Source organism: Mus pahari, chromosome 22 (assembly GCF_900095145.1).
Source record: "Mus pahari chromosome 22, PAHARI_EIJ_v1.1, whole genome shotgun sequence".
NCBI classification, from domain to species: Eukaryota; Metazoa; Chordata; class Mammalia; order Rodentia; family Muridae; genus Mus; species Mus pahari.
Genome location: NC_034611.1, coordinates 49,866,744 through 49,887,378, shown reverse-complemented (window position 1 = coordinate 49,887,378; position 20,635 = coordinate 49,866,744). Strand labels below are relative to the sequence as shown.

The 20,635-nt window shown below is 44.8% G+C and overlaps 1 protein-coding gene across 1 annotated transcript; it reads left to right on the top strand.

Moving 5' to 3' along the window:
* The first annotated feature begins 11,896 nt into the window (after positions 1 to 11,896).
* On the top strand, positions 11,897 to 14,867 carry Tomm5 (translocase of outer mitochondrial membrane 5). The gene is made up of 2 exons (XM_021222393.2): positions 11,897 to 12,095; positions 14,427 to 14,867. The coding sequence occupies exons 1-2, from the start codon at positions 11,975 to 11,977 to the stop codon at positions 14,459 to 14,461; spliced, it is 156 nt and encodes a 51-aa protein (XP_021078052.1). The 5' UTR covers positions 11,897 to 11,974; the 3' UTR covers positions 14,462 to 14,867.
* The last annotated feature ends 5,768 nt before the right edge of the window (positions 14,868 to 20,635 follow it).

Here is a 20,635-nt window from a genome sequence, read left to right as displayed (position 1 = left end):
CAAAAAAAAAAAAAAAGAAAGAAAGAAAGAAAGAAAGAAAGAAAGAAAGAAAGAAAGAAAGAAAAAGAAATATCAAGATGATCCTGAGATAGACCCCTGGATAACGCAGAAGACTGAGAGGACGGAGTGGCAGATAGACCCAGCAAAAACCAGAGGACAGAAGAACATAATGACCTCTAGACATGCTAAGGAGATATAATTGATAGAAATTGGAGATTAATTCAAGAGTCTGAAGTTGAGGGATGATGGCGGAAGCGAGTGTAGGCTGTATGGTGTGGTTTGAGGGGGGGTTATTCATATGCTAAGAAATTAATCCCTGCCTGAAGCAACAGTGGGATGTGGTATGTAAGAGGATGCTGAGGGCTTGACAGCTCTGCCCTTGTGAATGAGGAAATGGCATTACAAGCAGGACTTTCAGGAGTGGCCTCTCTCTGTCTCCTGCTCCCTCGATGCGAGTATACAGCAAGAAGGTCCAGTGGTCATGTCCCAGTCAGTGCTTTGATTGTGAACTTCGGTCCAAGATAGAATGAACACCTGTTCTTCATAAATTATGTAGTTTCAGATATTTTGGAGTAATGGCCCTAAATGGGCTGAGATGGGAAGATAAATGTTTCCAAGCTGAGAAAGTGATGTGTGAGGAACTCTCAGGCTAGCGGACAAGACAGTGGAATCATCAGGTGAGCCAGGTGTCATGATACAGCCATACAATTCAAACACTGGGGAGGGAGAGGCAGGAGGAACTGGCTAGCCTCAGCTACATGAGATCCTCATCCAAAATAAACCAACAAACAAAGACGTTGGTTGTAGATGCTGGTCTTTGTTTCTGAAAAGAAATGAGTTAGAGTCACATGGCAAGTCACTATCCTAAGGATGGCAGTTGAAGCCAGACTAGATTATGTACTTGTAAAGAGAAGAGGACCCAGAAAAGAACCTAAAGGAATGCTGTCACTGATGAGATAGTTGGAAGGACGGGGTGGAGGAAGAGGCTACAGAGCCTCTGGAAAGCTTGAAAGGACAGAGGAAGTGGCGGCCTTCGTGCTAAGAGAGCGCTTTGTGGAAAGCACTGTGTAGCCAATGGTGTGACAAGTGAGACCCTCATGGTCCCTCGGATTTGACAGGACTTCCCTCAAAATACGCGGTTTCAGAAACGGGATGGAGCCACAAACCCAAACTGTCTTTGGACTGCAGCCGTTGGCATCTGCCACTCCTTTAAACTTGCTGTGACCTAAAGGCCAGGGGAGAAATTAACTGGGATTGGAAAACGGTAATTGATATTGTTATGGTTTAAAAAATTATTATTTCACTTTGAGTGCAACTGAGGCATGATTTCCTACTGAAAAATTATTAGTAGTAGCTATCGTTTATTAAGTGTCTGCCATAAGTCAAGCACTTTAGAGGCATTTTTTTTTTTTTGAGACAGGGTTTCTCTGTGTAGCCCTGGCTGTCCTGGAACTCACTCTGTAGACCAGGCTGGCCTCAAACTCAGAAATCTGCCTGCCTCTGCCTCCCAAGTGCTGGGATTAAAGGTATGTGCTACCACGCCCGGCTTAAAGGCATTATTTTATTGAGCCCTCTACACTGCACTTCGAATGGAGACCACCTCCCTCTACTATAGATGAAGGAGCAGGAGCATAAGGAGACTCATATCTGGCACAAGCTTTCGGCTTCACAGAAGAGGAGCCTGAAGGGAGACCTGGCCTTCCCTCTAAGCTCCTGCCTTCCTTGCCTCTGCAGAGACACGGTCTCCACTAAATACTCAACAGTGCCTGCAGCTGGCCTGCAGTTCACTGTGTGAAGATCAAGATGAAAACGGATGGCCATGGAATTCTATCTATCATGGGAAGGACCATGGACTGAAGAGATGGATACCCAGGCACACACTTCTAGTTCCGGGACAATTGCTGAGAACTAATGAAGAGTTTCTGGCTTTAAATCCTAGAGTCTTGAGTACATCTGTCCCCTTTGAGGTGTATGGTGTGTGAGCACAGGCTTTATATGTGAGGATGCAGAGCCAGAGAGCTCAAAGTAACTAAGTCTATCATTAAGTAGAAAAGTTAAGTTTGTAGGTTAGAGAGATGACTCTGTGGTTAAGAGCAGTGGTTGCTCTTCCACAGAACCCTGGTTTAATTCTCAGCACCAGCATAGTGGCTCACAACTATCTGGAATTCCATTCCAGGGCATCTGATTCCCTCTTTTGACCTCAATGGGAATCAGGCACATAAGTGGTACATCAACATACATGCAAACAAGCACACACATATAAAAATAAAAAGTTTTAAAAGGAAAAGTTTGTTTGTTTGTTTGTTTGTTTTTGTTTTTTCAAGACAGGGTTTTTCTGTATAGCCCTGGCTGTCCTGGAACTCACTTAAGCTTACACATAAAGGAAAATGACAAAATTGTACAAGGATTTTGCAAAGCAGACTTTATTCTGGAGACCGCACATTTTAAGGAAGGCGCCAGCCTCCTTCCCCTTCATGGAAGATGAGGCAGTTTATGCTAGATAGCTAGGAAGATACAACTGGGGCTGCTGGATACATGGTATGGAGAGACAGACAGATCTGTCCTGGAGAGCTGGGGAGTCTCCAGAACTGGAGGTGCTCACACAGAGGCAGGGATGCTGACATCAGTAGCCAAGCCCCAAGGATAGCTTTCCCTCAAGCCTGGGAGAGACCTCTGAGGACATGGTTAAGATACGATGTCGCATGTTCGAGTCTCGCCTTTGTTGTCCCCTGATGGATTCCAATTATTATAAAATGGAATGACCAGCATGCCACTCCCTTTGCTGTCTGTATAATATGGAGCAACTGAACTCTGATGTGTCAGAAGAAAGAAGCATTCTTACTTTTCGGAAGACGTGTCATTTCTAAGCTGAGACCAGCGTACATGTCTGTCATGCTTGAAACATCAGAGGCGGGGTATAGAAAACAGAAACTTGGAGAAACGCTGAAAGGATTAGCATTAATACATCAATAGTTGCTTCGGGAGCATAGGAAATTGTTTTCTTCCTTCCTTAATTCTGTATCATTATAAAATAAATATGTGGGGTTGGAGAGGTGGGTCAGTGGTTAGGAGCAGTCCTGGAACTGACTTTGTAGACCAGGAACTCACAGACATCTACCTGCCTCTGCCTCTAGAGTGTTGGGATTAAAGATATGAGCCACAACACCTGGCCACTCGCTGTTCTTACAGAGAACCCAGGTTCAGTTCCTAGCACCTACATTTAGTTTCACATCCACCCAAAACTTCAGTTCCAGGGGACCAGAGCTCTCTGGTATCTGAAAACACCAGACATGGACTCGATGCACATAACACATAGAAATTTGCCAAACGTGCATACACATAAAATAAAAATAAATCTTAAAAACAAATCAATAAATACGTACATTTTATTAAAAAAGAATCATATGGTGCTTAGAGAGATGGCTCAGTGGTTAAAAGCACTAACTGCTCTTCTAAAGGTCCTGAGTTCAATTCCCAACAACCACATGGTGGCTCACAACCATCTGTAATGGGATCTGATGCCCTCTTCTGGTGTGGCTGAAGACAGCTACAGTGTACTCACATACATAAAATAAGTAAATAAATACATCTTTTAAAAAAGAATCATGTGGGTTTTATATAATTCTACTGTCATAGATAAATAAAAGCAATGGAATTTAAAGGTCAAGTTTAAATTGCTTTAAATTTATTTTTATGTGTATAGGTGTTGGACCTGCATGTATGTCTATGTACCACAGGCATTCAGTACCTGTGGTGACAATATGAAGGAGTTGAATGAAGGAGTTACAGATGGTTGCTAGGAATTAAACCAGGAGTTTTCTGGAAAAGCAGCCAGTGCTCTTAGCCACTGAGCCATCTCTCTGGTCCCTGTAATACTGTTTTGTAGTGTGTATGTGTGTTGTGTGTTGTATGTATGTGTGTATATATGGCTGTGTTCGTATGGAGACCAGATGTCAACACCAACATTTTTTATTTTTTTAAGATTTATTTATTTATTTATTTTATTCATATGAGTACACTGTAGCTGTCTTCAGACACACCAGAAGAGGGCATCAGATCCCATTACAGATGGTTATGAGCCACCATGTGGTTGCTGGGAATTGAACTCAGGACCTCTGGAAGAGCGGTCAGTGCTCTTAACCACTGAGCTATCGCTCCAGTCCCAACACTGATGTCTTAGTGAGCTCTTTTTTACATATTGTTTTTATTTTCAGAAAACAGCTTGCAGGAGTTAGTTCTCTTCCACTGTGTGGCTCCTGGGGATCAAACCCAGGTCACGAGGCTTAGGTGTAAGAGCCCTTGCTCACCAACCACCCTACTGGCCCTCTCTACCTTATTTTTTGAGACAGGATCTCACACAGAACCTGGAGTTCACTGTTTCAGCAAGATTGGGTGGTCACCCCAGGAATCCTCCCTCTCCTCTGCCTCCCATTGATAGGTTACAGACCACCTTTCACATGGGTGCTGGGATTTGAACTCAGGCCCATGCTGCTTCACCCATTGAGCCCTCTCCCCAGCTCTCTGGGTCATTATTTCTGCAGACAACTAGGTTTTTCATCAACAGATGACAGATGTTTAGATAAAACAAATGTGAACTACACACACACACACACACACACACACACACACACAGTGGGGTTTTGTTCAACGTAAAGAAGAAGGGTGTCTTTTCTGGGGCATGGATGGAACCACAGACCATCTGGTTAAGTAAAAAAAAAAGACAGACTCAGAAGGACAAATGTGAACTTCTCTCTAGATATAAATAGATACATATGTACATACATACACATGTACATATATATATACACATATATACATACATACATACATACATACATACATACATAGATGTGGCATGAAAGTAGAAAGGGACTATTTTATTTGGGCAAGGGAGCTAATTTGAAAGTGGGGACAGGAGAGGGTAACAGGGGAAAGTACTTGTGATGGTTTGTATATGCTTGGCTGGGGGAGTAGCACTATTAGTAAGTGTGGCCCTGTTGGAGTAGGCGTGGCCTTGTTAGAGTAGATGTGTCACTGTGGGCATAAGCTTTAAGACCCTCATCCTATCTGCTTTAAAGTTAGTCTTCCACTAGCAGCCTTCAAATGAAGAAGTAGAGCTCTCAGCTCCTCCTGTACCATGTCTGCTTGGATGCTGCCATGTTCTCACCTTGATGATAATGGACTGAACCTCTGAACCTGTAAGCCAGCCAGCCCCAATTAAATGTTGTCCTTATGAGAGTTGCCTTGGTCATGGTGTTTGTTCAGAGTAATAAAACCCTAACTAAGACTGTACTGTAATAGTTAACAGTATGTTTGGATGAAAAATGTCATTATGAAGCCCATTACTTTGTATGATGAGCATGCACTAAGGCCTTTTAAATTAAAAAAATGCTGAGCAGATCTCTATGAGTTCAAGGCTAGTCTGGTCCACTTAACAAGTTCCAGTCCAGCCAGAACTATATAGTGAGACCTTGTCTCAAACAAGCAATAAATAAAATGGACTGGCAGATATGGCTCAGTGGGTAAAGCCACTTGCTGTCAAACCTGATGACATTGATCCCCAGAACCCCCAGGCTTGGCAGCAATAACACTTACCCACTGGGTCATTTCAGTGGGCTTCTCCCTTCCTTAATTTTCTTTAACAGAACAAAACCAAGTTTACCAAAGCTGTAAGAAACAAATCCTTATGTAGAAATATAATAAATACAATTGGAGGGGGGACTTGGAGGTGGGTGAACAATTTCCTAATATATACCTGGTCATTCATTCATTCATTCATTTTCTCAATGGATGGTGAGTTTTATCACATATAAACACATGCCCTCGATAGCTGGATGGCTCAGAATGACCAGTGATATACTCCTTATCCTAGAGGTGCTTCCAGGCTTCTTGGAAGGAGACCATATACTTATAGATGATGAAGACCTAACTATCAAAGGGAGAACAGAGTGTTCTATTGTGAAGATGCCAGCAAGGTGAAGTTTATCAAAATTCTCTTCATTCTTTAAGGTTCAAAAGGGTCCCTGCCTGGAAATGCAAGTCTCTCACCAGGCAGTAATTGCTAGAAGTAAGATATGTTATCTACCAGGTGAGGATTATGAGCCTCTATCACAGAGCAACTTCTTGTTGCTGTTGTTGGATACAGGACTCATAATACAGTCCCAGCTGGCCTTGGACTCACTATGTCAGATCCACCTGCCTCCACCTCCCCAGCACTGGGATCAAAGGTGTGCAGTATCATACCTGAGCAGAATCTATCTACCTACTTATTGTACCCATCTATCCACTACCCATTATCTATCTATCTATCTATCTATCTATCTATCTATCTATCTATCTATCTATCTATCTATTGTTGAAGGCAGCAATATGGAGGACAGAGAACAACTTGCACTAGTTGTCTGTAGGGAGCGGGTGCAGGTCGGAGACGCCCTGGCTCTCTGCCCAGCCTCGTGGCACCTCAGCTCATTGCTGGCCCAGTGCAGGCATACAACAGAGGTACACCTCCTTGGGCGTGCAGCCTTATCTCACCCCTCATGGCCATCTACTGTGGCCCTATCCCAGAGCCTTCCGGGCTCGTGTACAGCGTGTGGCGCATAGCGTGTTTGAGTGTGATTGGTTGAAAGGATCAGATGTCAGCAGCCCTGGTGTATATATTGAGCTGGCCTGATTAAAAAGCAGAAGCTGCTTCACCCGAACCTGGTGTCTGTATTGTTCTTGTCTCTGCTGGTCGGAGACTGCGGCAGTTGTCTTTTTATCATGTGGGTTCCAGGTCATTAGTCTTGGCAGTAAGCATCTTTACTCAGTGAGCCATCTCCCCAACCCAACACAGCAGGCTTCCAAAGTCCAAGGCTCACTGGGTGGTGGTGATGGTGCACGCCTTTACTCCCAGCACTGGGGAAGCAGAAACCAGCAGATCTCTGTATTTGAGGCTAGCCTGCCTCAACTTGTGAGACGTCTCTCAACTGCCAAACTTGAGGAGAAGGTTCCAAGACAGCCAGCACTATACAGAGAAACCCTGTTTCAAATAAACAACAGAGAGAGAGAGAGAGAGAGAGAGAGAGAGAGAGAGAGAGAGAGATACCAATTTTCTCTTCCTTGTCCTGACTTTATTTTGTTTCATTTATTGAGTCCTGGTTGACTTCTAAGTCAAGTTTACTTTTATTACTTTTATTTTTGTCTTGGCTTTCTTTGGTATGAGGGTATCATGTAGCCCAGGATAGGATGGACTTGATCTCCTAGCCTTCTTCTTTGCAGCTCCTGAATACTAGGAGTAAAGAAACTTCCACCACACCCAGCCAATGTCAAAGGAGGCTGGGGTGTGCTTCTCCCTAAGGAATGAGGAAGGACAGGATTGGAGTCGAATAATAACTCAGTCCAGGTCGGCTGCCATTATGGGTGTGGGAATGTGGAAACTGTTGCCCTGGGCCCCTGGTGGGTAAGCTCTGCCTCTCCAAAGATGTAAAAGCTCCCATTCTCCCTGTCCTTATCTCTTGGGCAAGAACTGTCGGTGTACAGCAGGATATGATGGGAAGAGAAGCCAAGCCTGCCATCAGAGACCTGCCCAGGGAACTCCTCCTCCTAGTAGCTCCTCTCTGAGCCTCAGTTTCCCTGTATGCTAAACACAGACATTGAACTGTTCACTGGCATTTTGTATTGTGTTAATCCCTCAATCAAGGGTCATCAGTGAATCTCTGGTCATGCACATATAAATTCCTCGCCAGTGATGGAGCTTAAAACACTTAATTCTCTTATAGTTTGGATGTACACCCTGAACACTTACATGAGGGCTGTCTGGGAAATTGAGTCAAAGGAAATGGCTCCTAAATTCCTCCTGGGATCTAAATGGAAAACAAGACAGGCTATGACATCAGCCGCTATTTCCTCTGTGATCAGACTAAAGAACACAAACATCAATATTAAATTATGTATGCATACTCTTTATTTTTGCCTCTCAGTACACATCACAGTAAATCCTTTGCTCTTAGGTTTAGATCATTATGCAGAAAGAACAGGAAACACAATAACCTTGGAAATATAGTATTTTAGAGTTACGAGGGACTTCGAAGATGAGACCTAAAGCACTCAGCATCCAGATGAGGAGTCTGAAATATGAAATGGCTCCATCCAGTGCTCACTTCTGGAGGTTTCTTTCTTCGTTTGCCTCACTGTGATTGGATGAAATCAGCTACTATATGCTAAATAAATAGATATATAAATAAGCACTATTTAAAAGCCTAAAACAGGGAGCCCATTCTTATGAGTGTCCTCCAAGACGACGAGAGGGGCCATGCAGGAAGAAGAAAGCCAAGTTTACCAGGATGAGCAAACATTTCTGACACAGAAACAATAGACTAGATCCAGACCAGTAAGGCAGGGCTGCACCACAAGTCAATTAATTCCCTTTCTGTTACTCGAGGTGGGCAGGCACCAGACCTTCCTAAGGAACCTTCCTAAGAATTACATTGGGTGGGGGATGAGGGGGGTGGAGAGATGGCTCAGTGGTTAATAACACTGATTCTTCTTCCAAAGGTCCTGAGTTTAAATCCCAGCAACCACATGGTGGGTCATAACCATAACAAGATCTGACACCCTCTTCTGGAGTGTCTAAAGACAGCTACAGTGTACTTACATATAACAAATAAATAATAAAAAAAATAATTACATTGGGGATGAAGAGGTACCTCCAACATGAAAAAACACTTGCTACTTTTGCAAGAGGACCCCAGTTTCATTTCCAGCACCCACACGGAGGCTTACAACCATCTGGAACTGTAGTTCCAAAAGATTCAACATTCTGTTTTGACCTTCTTGGGCACCAGGCATATGCATGATACACAGACATCCACATAAGCAAAACATTCATACACATGAAATAAAAACAATTAAATCTAAGAATCATATTGTCTTCTAGCCAATCAGCCATTCGTTGTTGTTCTTGTTGTTGCTGTTGTTTTTCGAGACAGGGTTTCTCTGTGTAGTCCTGGCTGTTCTGGAACTTTGTAGATCAGGCTGGTCTCGAACTCAGAAATCCGCCTGCCTCTGCGTCCCAAGTGCTGGGCTTAAAGGCGTGTGCCACCACGCCCAGCCAGCCATTTTGTTTAACTTGGACATAATGCCTCTTGAATTGAGCATTAGATAAACACAATTCAAGTGTTAGAAATTGTTTTTTTAATCAAGAAGCATGGGCTTTGGCTAATTTAATACCATCTTTGATGTTCTGTGAATCCAAGCTACTCAAAAGCTTCTCAGTAGAGGGGGGAAAAGTATTTCCACATCTAAACCAGGTCGGTGTTTGGAGTCTTGAGTTACTGGAATTATGTAGTTGACAATGATTTCCCTCCCAGTCTGGGTTGCCTCACTCTTCAGATGCAAATCTGCCTAGTGGGTTCTTTGCTGGGTTGGTTTTTGGTTTTTGAGACAGGGTTTCTCTGTATAGCCCTGGCTGTCCTGGAACTCACTCTGTAGACGAGGCTGGCCTCCAACTCAGAGATCTGCCTCTTTCTGCCTAGATTAAAGCCTCTGCTGAGAATAAGGCTTGAAACCATCTCTTGTGGCAAGATCTGTTCATTGTTACATTCTTTCCTACCTTGAGCAATGCATATACTGGCTATTTTGTTTATCTGTTTTAGTTTGGTTTTTGTTGACAAGATAACAGAAAGCAACTAGGGAAGGAAATGGTTTATTTCTGTGGATAGGTGCAGTCCATCACAAAGGGAAGCTGAGGGCAGGAAGTCCAGGCAGGAGCCTGGAGGCAGGGTCTGAAGGAAGTGGAGGCCATGGAGGAATGCTGCTTACTTACCCAGTCAGCTCTCTCAAACAATCCAGGCTCCTGTGTCAAGGAATGGTACTGCTCTTACTGGGCTGGGCCCTCCCACACCGATCATCAATCAAGGAAATGCTTCATAGGCTTGCCCACAGGAAGATCTGATGGGGACAGCATCTCAACTGAAGTGCCCTCTTCCCAGGTGACCCAAGCTTGTGTCAACTTAACAAGAATTCAGCCAGCACACTAGCTGATCACGGGTGATGATACATTGAAATTCATGCACTCCAAACTATTATGCCCTCAATGACACAAATAGGATTCAAAATGCATAGATGGTCAGAGTGAGAAGAGACTTTAGAGCACGAAATAGAGACTTGTCCCTGATTTTTCGAGCAGCGAGAAGCATTGCCATGTGTGATCTTCTCTGCACTCATGAAGGTTGGATCTTTTCCTTAGGAGTCAGCTCCTCCCGCCCCACTGCTGCCTCTGCTAGTCTGCTGTCTGAACTATAGATGCAAATGCTTACTAAAGCTTGAAGAAACTCGTGAGATTTTTTTTTTTTACCCTAACCTTCAATCAGGAAGGTGGTAGATACACTAACGTTATCAGTCATTCTCATAGTCATGTATTATTCTTATTTAACCCCATATTCATTGCTGTTATACAGTGAGCCCTCAAAAAGAGACGCTCTGATGTTGGATTATGTGAAAACTTCAGTTGTCCCATTCATGTCTGAGAACTCTAACAGGGCACTTGATTCCCTCTCATCTGTCCAGTGTTGATCAGTTTTGAACTGGGTTCATACTGGCTGTAGTCTGAGGTCTTCGTTAGAATATTTAAAGATCAGTTACCTCCAAAAATGAGTATACAGAAAAAAATGTGGGAAATGTTAAAATTTCAGTGTCTGGGAGTCTGAACTCACTAGCTGAGGGTGATAACCTTGACTTCTGTTTTTTATTTGTGTTTGTTTATCTTGGGGTTGTTTGGTTTTTTTCCAAACAGGGTCTCTAGTCCAGATTGTCCTTGAAATTACTTTGTAACCCAGGATGTCCCTAACCTTGCAGTAATCCTTCTGCCTCTGTCTCCTGAGGGCTGAAATTACAGGTGTGAGACATTGTTTCCACCTTGACCTTGAACTCGTTTGTTTATTTGTTTGTCTAAAAACAGGATTTTTCCATGTATCCCTGGCTGTCCTGGAACTCACTCTGGAGACCCGGGTGGCCTTGAGCTCAAAGACCTACCTGCCTGTGTCTCCCAAATGCTGAGATTAAAGGCTTGAGCCAGCACCAACCTGACCTACAACTCTTGACCCCCTTTTCCCCAGCAGCCCAGTGCTGGGGACACTGGTGTGCTGCAGCTCTGTGCCTAGTTTTTGTCAACTTGACACCTAGGAAGAGAAAACCTCAATTGAGGGATTGCCTCCAACCAGATTGCTCTGTGGTGGATTTGAGGGTCATTGTGTGACTACTAATTGATGGAGGAGGTCTTAGCCCACTGTGGGTGCTGCCACCCCACAGGTGGTCCTAACCAATAAAAGAAAGTTAGCAGGTTGAGCCAGGGCAAGCAAGCCAGTAAGGACAGCATCTTCACTTGGTCTCCGTTTCAGTTCCTGCCTCTAGGTTCCAGCTTGAACTCCTGTGCTGGCTTCCCTGGATAACGTAACAGGCTAGGTGAAATAAACACTTTCCTTCCTAAGTTATTTTGATGGTGTTTATCACAACAACAACAACAACACTATCCAGGGCTTCATGCATTCTAAGAAAACGATTTGGCAAATGAACTTCCTTCCCAACTAAGTTGTTTTAAATTTCAAACCTTGGAAGCACAGATTATAATGTGCATTTCACGAAGTACTGTCTTAGATACTTCATAAATGCGATTATTATTTATAGTGATATTTTTGCACATACCTCCCTACTTTACAGCATAAAACAACTTTACAGGTGGCACTCTCCTCGCTGGGGACCAAAACACAGTCCAGATCCACTCAAGGCTCAGAGACTTAAGGCGGTGGCCGCCCCCTTCAGGTCTCCTTGCTTCAGACACAAGAAGACAGAATGAAGTTTTTCCCTCACAGGTTCCCGTCGCAGGACGGAAACAAGGGGTGGGACAGGAAGTGGAGCCTGGCTGAGTTCCGTGTGCAGGGCGGCCACTGGAGGAGAGCAGGCTGCCGCTCTCGCAAGCTTTGGAGGCAGAGCCGCCGCGATGTTCCGGATCGATGGTCTCGCGCCGAAGTTGGACCCGGAGGAGATGAAGCGGAAGATGCGTGAGGATGTGGTCTCCTCCATTCGGAACTTCCTCATCTACGTGGCCCTGCTGCGAGTCAGTGAGTGTCCTTCTGGGCTGTGACCGTGAGGCCACGCGTCCACACCGAACCCTGCACGCGGTCGTGGGGCCTTGAGCTGAGCATCCTGGGGAGAGTGGGGTGCTTGCACATCCAGGGCTGCCCAACTGCGCGCAGCCTAGGGGTCTGCGGGTCCTGGGGATGTGCCCAGTGCACGTGGTGGCGGAGGACGCGTGGTTAAGTCACCTTTGCTCGTCCAACGTTTGTGCTTAAGCTCCCACGTGTTATCCTCGGAGCAGTACCCTCCTTTTGCAGACCTAGAAACGGTCCCCGGGAGGTGGCTGACCCAAGGTCATTTGGCCATTCAGAGAACGAATACAGTCCCGACTGCGCTCTTAATGTACCAGGCTCTTTCTCGCTCTGCTTGCCTTTGAAACACAAGAGATTAGCTTTCTTTGTGTTTGTTTGTACAGAGGGTGAAGTAAATAATTGGGTTTTCTTGGAGACTATCTGAAGCATTGGATTTCAACATTAACAAAAGTTGCTTGATCTATGCCACCCCACGCCAAGTGAGTCCTTGAGTTCACCGGACACACAGCCAAGGTTAAAGCCACACTGTCAATTTAAAAAGTAGGGGCTGGCAAGATGACTCACTGAGTTGCCCGAGCGGGATCCACACGTGGTGGCAGGGGAGAACCAGTTTCCAGAAGTTGTACTCTGACCTCCACATCTGCACCACGCTGCAGAGTGCACACTAAATAAGCAATAAAAAGATACATTTTTTTTTAAAGCACTGAGCAGCTTTCTAGCTCATTTCCCAAATAGTGTAACTAGTGACCGACCCCTCACCTTTCTTAGTGCAACGAACTTCCCCTTGTTCAGTGCTTGCTGGCCTGTGGTTGTCTTCTGGGCAGGGAGAGGCAGGAGGGATTCAAATAATTGAAGAACTTACTGACATTTTTAGAAGACTGGAGTTAAGCTTCGCCCGGCGCTCACTGAGGTGGAGGCCTCCCTCATTTGGTACCTCTTGCTGCACTCTGTATCACTGGCTTCTCCGGAGAGGGCATCTTGGGGGGAATGGAAGCGCCCAAAACACCCTGCTGATCCTTTACCCTTTAACTTTTCCATCCTTCGCTTATAGGCAAGAGCTGTCAAGAAAATGTTAGCTTAGTGATCTTTGTATTTTATGTGCACTGATTTATCCTATTTAATGGTCCGGGCATGGTAGCACACACCTTTAATGCCAGCACTCAGAAGGCAGAGGTAGGCGGATCTCAGTGATTTTTAAGACCAACCTGGTCTGCAAATGGAGTTCCAGGACAGACAGGGTGGTTACACAGAGAAATCTGTCTTGAAACAAAACAAGAGACTTTTGTTATATGTTTTTCTGCCTGTCTATATGTGAACCATGTGCCTGCAGTCCAGAAGGGGGCGTTGGAACCCCTGGAACTGGTTTAGCTCCACATATGCCTGGGCTGCTGGGATCTGAACTCAGGTCCTCCTGATTGACGCCAGACACTCTTTTAACTGCTGAGTCATCTCTCTGTCTCAGTAATGCCACTTTAGTATTCCAGACAGCTCTGTGCACATCATTTATCAAATCAGCACAGTAACTGGTATGATCCAAAGGGATAGGTGACAGAGTCAGAGAGAAACCAGAGTAGGTGTCTGTTCTTCTGCTTGCCTTCCTCAGGGACGCACACGCACGCACGCCTTCTCCTAGCCCCTGTTGGTAATGGAACCTAATGCCCATTTGATTCCTCTTGCATTTTGTCTTGTTTGGGTTAAAAAGGAATCTGCTCCACCTCCCACCCCTCTGAAATATACGTTGGGGGTAAAGCCCTTGCCTGACCTGTGCAAGACCTGGATTTAACTTCCTGTAGTGTAAAATAGGTCAAAGGTCCCCACAGTGAAGGACTGTTACAGCCCTGGAGGAAAGAGTGTGAGGTTGCTCACTCAGTGTGTGGCAATGGTTATTGAGTGACATGGGAGTGGGCAGCTTTGCAAGGCAGTGGATCCCTTCTTGTGGTCAGGCAGAGGTTGAATAACAATTTGGAAGTTTCTAGAATTGTATAAAGTCCGTCATGACATCCACCACCATTATAATTGTACAGTATGGCCTGAGGACTTGTAGAATAAAACCTAATTCAGGGGCTGGAGAGTTGGCTCAGTGGTTAAAAGCACCGACTGCTCTTCCAAAGGTCCTGAGTTCAAATCCCAGCAATCACATGTGGCTTACAACCATCTGTAATGAGATCTGATGCCCTCTTCTGGGGTGTCTGAAGACAGCTACAGTGTACTTATGTATAATAATAAATAAATCTTTTAAAAAAAAAAAAAAAGGCAGGCCTAATCCAAGGTTTTTTCTTTCAGCTCCATATATCTTAAAGAAGCTAGATAGCATCTGAGGACGGGCAGTCAAGTGGATGCATGGCATGAAGACCTGGTGACAGCTTCTCCTCCTGTCTGCAGCTGAACTGGCCCAGAAAGGTGTAAGGCTGATTAAACGGACATATAAACTACTTGTTGAGAACAAGTAGGGCTTTGAGAACTGACCTCCATAGCTGAAATATGAAATTACTTGGGAAGTACAAAAAGCTGTCTTGTGTTCATGGTGCCCTTAGACCCATGAGCTCCACCCCCGTGAGTGTTGATGGAGTAGTTAATAATGTCAGGCTCTAAGGGGAGTCATTTCTGTTTACCACTTCTGTTCAAAGTGTTATTTGTGAAGTCTGTTTGGAAGTCAGCATACACCCATCCACAATGACATTTAAGCACAGTCTATATTTTTAATAAACATTCTGATGAAGAAAACGTGGTTCCTGTGTTTTCATCCCACTTTGGTGGTCACAGCCATCCCTGGTGGGACTGTTACAGTACTGTGACTGTTGCTCCTGGAGTTTGATTTGAGTTTGAGAATTTGTTAATCCTGCTAGGTGGAATTACGCTTCTTGGCCAAAGTCTTAATGGGCTGCTGATGACTGCTTAGTGCTAGAAATAAAAAAACCATGAAAGTGGGGCGGGGGAGGCTGCATTTTAAACTCAAATAGTTCTCTAAGTGTGTTGGCTGAAGGGGCTATCAGTCCTCCAAACTATCCATGTTCCCCTCTGTTTGGCTAATGTATATGGGTTTTGTTTCATTTTGTAAGATTGTTTTGATTTGATGTCTATATGTGTCAGCCTGCTTGTATGTATGTGTACCATGTGGGTGTGTGTTGCTAATGGAGACCAGAGGAGGGCATTGGATTCTCTGCCATTGGATGCTGGGCCTTCTGTGAGAGCAACGACTGAGCCGTCTCTCCAACAACACCAGTGTGTCTTGTAACAGTGCTGTCATTCTTTGTACCCCTCGTGTGGATGTTTGTTTCTTGTCACCTGTCTTCCTGTATGCAGCCTAGTATGGTTTTGGTTAGACCAATGGTTTTCTTTTCCTGCATATTCCTATCATCCCCTAGATTTTATTTTCCTATGAATTTTCCACTAAATTAATTTTTCATTGGATACCAAATTCATCATCTTCAGCTTCTTTTTTCTTTTTCTTTTTCTTTTTTTTTTTTTGGTTTTTCGAGACAGGGTTTCTCTGTATAGCCCTGGTTGTCCTGGAACTCACTTTGTAGACCAGGCCTCAAACTCAGAAATCCGCCTGCCTCTGCCTCCTGAGTGCTGGGATTAAAGGCGTGCGCCATCACACCAGCTTCTTCAGCTTCAGCTTCTCCATCACTGCATCTTCTCACCTTCCTGAGGGAGTGTTCTCTGGAGCTTCTGCTGTTCCCTCTGGACTGTGTGTCTGTAACCTGGGAACGGTGTTTTCCTACCCTTGGTGTTTTTTGTTTTCCTGGGGCCCTGACTGGTGGCATAGGAAGTAGACATTTTTAGACCTCACTGGTCTGAAATTGCTTGCTCTCTAGTCACATGATTAAAGCGTTGCTGAAGTTAGCATTCTGGCTGGAATCCTTACCCTCTAGGGTTTTAAGACATTATGACGTTGGCTCCAGCTTTGAGTGCTGCTGAGAAATCTGAAACCTTTTGACTCCTGGTTTCTGAGAGGCCTAATTTTTCTTTCTGAGAAACAAGAATCTGTTGTCCTGGTAGTCTCTTCCATTGGAGTGTGTGTGCGCACGTGCGTGAATATGTGTGTGTGTGTCTGTCTGTCTGTATCCAGTTCACTGTGTGGTTACTTGATCACTGTCTTAAAACTTGGATTGCGTATCCATTAGATCTCATATCCATTAGGTCTCATAAATTCTGTGGGGTTTTTTTGTTGTTGTTGTTTTAAGACAGGGTTTCTCTGTGTAGTCCTGGCTGTCCTGGAACTCACTCTGTAGACCAGGCTGACCTCGAACTCAGAAATCCGCCTGCCTCTGCCTCCCCAGTGCTGGGGTTAAAGGCGTGCGCCACCACGCCCGGCAAATTCTGTGTTTTGATTGATGGTTTCTTTCCCTATTTTCCCTTTGTAGAACATACATGTCTTTATTTTCTTTGTCTTCCATACTGTTGCCTAAAATGGCTTTCATCCATCTTTCTTATACGTTAGATACTTCACTTTGTGAGTGGGTAGAGCCTGTTGGTGTTGGACTCTCCCTAAGGGAGATCTTTGAAGCATTTAATTGGGAAAAGGGTTTGTGTCCCTATCTTTAGGTATTTTGTATTAAGCTGGTCATTCCTAAGAGAAATTCTTCTAATCTTGTAAGGCCTAACTAAGAAGTCTTACTGGGCTTCTGAGAGTCAAGTGAAGCTGGAGGGCTGTCGTTAGGCCCGGGGAAAGGGGTGTCCATCTAGCAGAGGTTGCTTAGCCCTGTGAAGTGCAGGCAGCATCTGATAACCTAGACCTTCTCTAAGTAGTTCTTGGTTTGGTTTCTCCTCACTGCCCGATTGCAGAGGCACAGGGACCCACCAGTCCCCGAGACTTGGGGATTCTGTACTGTGGTCTCATCTGACTTTTTTAGATTTTTAACCTTAAAACAGGCAAAACAAAACAAACAAAAAAAACCCCTTTTCTCTGTTAATGAATGGTATCTCAAGAGAGAGTCAACATACCATATTTATTCATGTGTTTAGCCCCCTATCTTTACCCAGACAGCATACATGTTTTTAAACCATTATTCTGTGTCAAGTGCTAGTAATTTACACCCAGTGCTTAGTTACAGAGACAAAAATACACAGACAAAATACTCACAAGCAATACATTTTTAAAATGTTTAGACTGTGTACTGTAGTATGTGAAGAAACCGCAGCAGTGCTTGCCTATAGATGGGAAGCAGAGGGCCTCGTTGATCTTGTTTCCTATAAGAGCCCGTCACTGCATGACAGCCACCAGAGCCTCCCTGCCTCCTCAGCTTAGATGCTTGTGCAGTCTCCACTGTCTCCCCAGCATGTGCACTTCCCTTAGGTTTTCAATGACCTTGGTCCTTTTTGATGTATTGGTAGAAAGGGTGTCTTCTCAGTGACGCATTATTACCCTTTATAGGCAATAGGGTATTTCAGTTTGTGAAGACCCAAGCCAGCTGTACTGCTATGTGCATTATGCTAAATTGATCATTGATGTTACATTTCAGATTTTTTAAAAAATTACAGCAGGGGTGGGGTAGGGTTGGTTTTCAGGCTGCTGGAGTGTTGACTGGTCGCTTTAGAGCACTTGCTGCTTGGTCATGGTTTGGTTCCTAATGTTCATGTCAGGTGGCTCACAGCAGACGGTTAATTCCAGCTCCAGCAAGTCTGGCTCCCCTGTGTGAGCATGGCCCACACGCACACACTCACATGGACTAGAACTTTTAAACAATTACGGTCTGTGCGATCTACTCCATCCCAGCTTTATATTTCTTGTCGCTGTCACTGGGTATGATCTTTAAAAACTGTCTATCTCTCCACACTAAGAATGTATTCCATGAAGGCAGGGATTTCTGTCTCTTGTGTTCATCCTATCTCAGGACCTAGGTCTCCTGGCATCCAGCTGGCACTCAGTATTTGTCCAATAAAAGAATGAAAGAGTGGGCAGGGCTAGAGAGACGACTTGGTTCGGAGCACTTGGGTTCAATTCCCAGCATCCACATGGTGGTTCACAACTGTTTTAACTCCAGTTGAGGGTAAGGGATGCCCCCTTCTGACCTTTGCAGGCACAAAGCATGAATGCAGGCAAAAGACACATGTAAAAAACTTTTAAAAGATCCTTTTAAAAAGAATGGAGGTACAGAAGCATGAGAGTAAGGTAGCCATGAAGGCAAGACTCTCTGCGGGCGCCCACTGCAGGCAGGGTTAATATCTGTCAGGAATTTGCACTCCCTGATATGGAGTTTTTCGTCTAGCAGAGCTCTACTGTCCAGAGGCAAACCTGTAGAAGATAGAGTTGAATTCAGCCATGACTGAGGCAGTGACAAGTGGATCTTGTGATCTCAGCCATGTGAGGAAGAAAGGGCAGGGGGAGCCGGCCAGAAAGGACCTGGCTCTCTCAGTCCTGCTCAGGACAGCTTCAAGAGTGGGGCCTGCTGGACAGCTAAGACCTTCCTCCTTGAATACCCTTGATGTTCAGTACAGAGAAAAATTCCCATTCTGAAAAAATGCAGGGCCCATTCATTGTTCTTGTAGCCTTTCGGCTATCACCAAGAGAAATGGTAACTTAGAATCTGTTGTGTTCAGAGCTAGGAGAATATGTGGCAGTTTGGAAAGGACCTTGTCTGACCTACTGCTAACACTATGCTGTTCATTTAGAGGCTGTCTCATGAAACCAAGAGCCTAGTTTCTATGAGACTACACTAGACCAGTGGAGACACAACACAGCAGTGTGAGCTTCTGAGGGGCGTCTTTCTCCTTCCCTCCTCTCTGTGTTGTCATACACATAATTGTGCAGGTGCACACACCCATGCCCACCCAGAGCAGGATGCTGGGTGTCTTTCTCAGCCTTCTTGTCTAGAGGCAGAGTCTCAACTGGACAAGAGGTTTTTCTGTTTCAGTCCAGTTTTTTATGTGGATGCTGGGGCCTTGAACTCAGGCCCTCATGTTTGCAGAGCAGGCCCTCCTGCCCATCTCCAGCTTCCTCTAATGCCTACTTCCTGAGACTCAAGTATCACTGCACCTAATTGCTTGAATTGATGGGAAACAAGTCATATGTGACCAGATGATAAAGATAGTGAAGAAAAGCTTTTGGGACTGTGGTGGCTGAGAGTAAAAACTTTGGTTTACCACTTTGATTGGCTCCTTCCCAGTTCCACAGGAAAACAGCACAGCACATTTTATTTTACATCACTTGGTTGTTTTTTGAGGCTGGTCTCGGGCATCCTAGGTTGGTCTCAGACCTACTCTAACCAAGGAAGATGATCATGAACTTCAGATCCCCGTTTCTTCTACGTTTCTTCTACCTCTCCAGTGCTAGCTGACACTCAAGGGCAGCGTATGCCACTGCATTGTTTATGCAAGGCTGGGGGTGGAACCCAGGACTTCATGCAACCTAAGCAAGCACTTTACAGGCCCAGCCCTAGTATATTTTAAATACTCATGTTTCTTTGTTGAAAAAGAACTCTATGGCAAATATATCTTTGCTTTGACCTACAAAATGGATCTTCTGATCACATCCTGTTAACAGTAAATAGCCACCAGAAGCCATATACCCGCACATCCATGGCTACACCCTCCGAGGGAGCTGGAAGGATGACCTTGCCCTGCTGCGCCTGATGGTATGCTCCCGTGAGAGGAGAGGCTCAAGTGTAAACAAGGAAGACAGCACCTGTCCTGCTGTTGCATAACTTTCAGACGTCATGTGCTCAGGTGCCTTCCAAAACAAACTGCACTCTAAAGTCACCTGGGCAGCTTTGTTACAAAAGGCCATTGAAGCCGAATCAGTGTGGATGAGCCCCAGCTGATCTTGTTGGCTGGGGATTTGCTCTGGATAACTGATAAACTTATATTAACTTAAAGGTCTTTCCAATTATAAAATTCCAAAAATGTTTAGGAATAAGAAGCAAAAGGAAGAATGTGAGTGGTTGTAGGTTTCATAAAACCATAGCATGGAGGGGCTGGAGAGATGGCTCAAGCAGTTAAGAGCACTGACTGCTCTTCCAAAGGTCCTGAGTTCAATTCCCAGCAACCACATGGTGGCTCACAACCTTCTGTAATGAGATCTGATGCCCTCTTCTGGTGTGTCTGAAGACAGCTACAGTGTACTCATATAAATAAAATAAATCTTAATTAAAAAGTAAAAAAAACATAGCATGAAGGACTGAGGGGTATGGCTGCTCACATCTGCAAACCCTGCATCCCGTAGGTAGGTGGAGGCTGCTGGTGGGTTCTTCATGCTTGAGATCAGCCTGAGCTACGTAGGAAGATCCTGTCTCAAAATAAAAGGTCCTCTGCTCTGACAGATGTTTTAAGGTTAACCATCTGGCCACAGGTGAGTGCGGTAGTTAGTACTGACAGGGGACTGGAAACCTGCCCTCTAAAGAAAGGACTTCAGAACTGATTACAGTTGTGCAGCCCAGAGACCTTGCGCAGCTACTTGAGAAACTTGGTTGTTGTTTGTTTTGTTGGTTTATTTGTTAAGACAGGGTCTCTCTCCATGCTCTGGCTGTCCTGGAACTTACTCTGTAGACCAG

Coding starts and splice junctions, on each gene's coding strand:
- Tomm5 (XM_021222393.2), top strand. CDS start 11,975: ATGTTCCGGATCGATGGTCTCGCGCCGAAGTTGGACCCGGAGGAGATG. Junction 12,096..14,426: donor CGTGGCCCTGCTGCGAGTCA/GTGAGTGTCCTT, acceptor TTTTTCTTTCAG/CTCCATATATCTTAAAGAAG.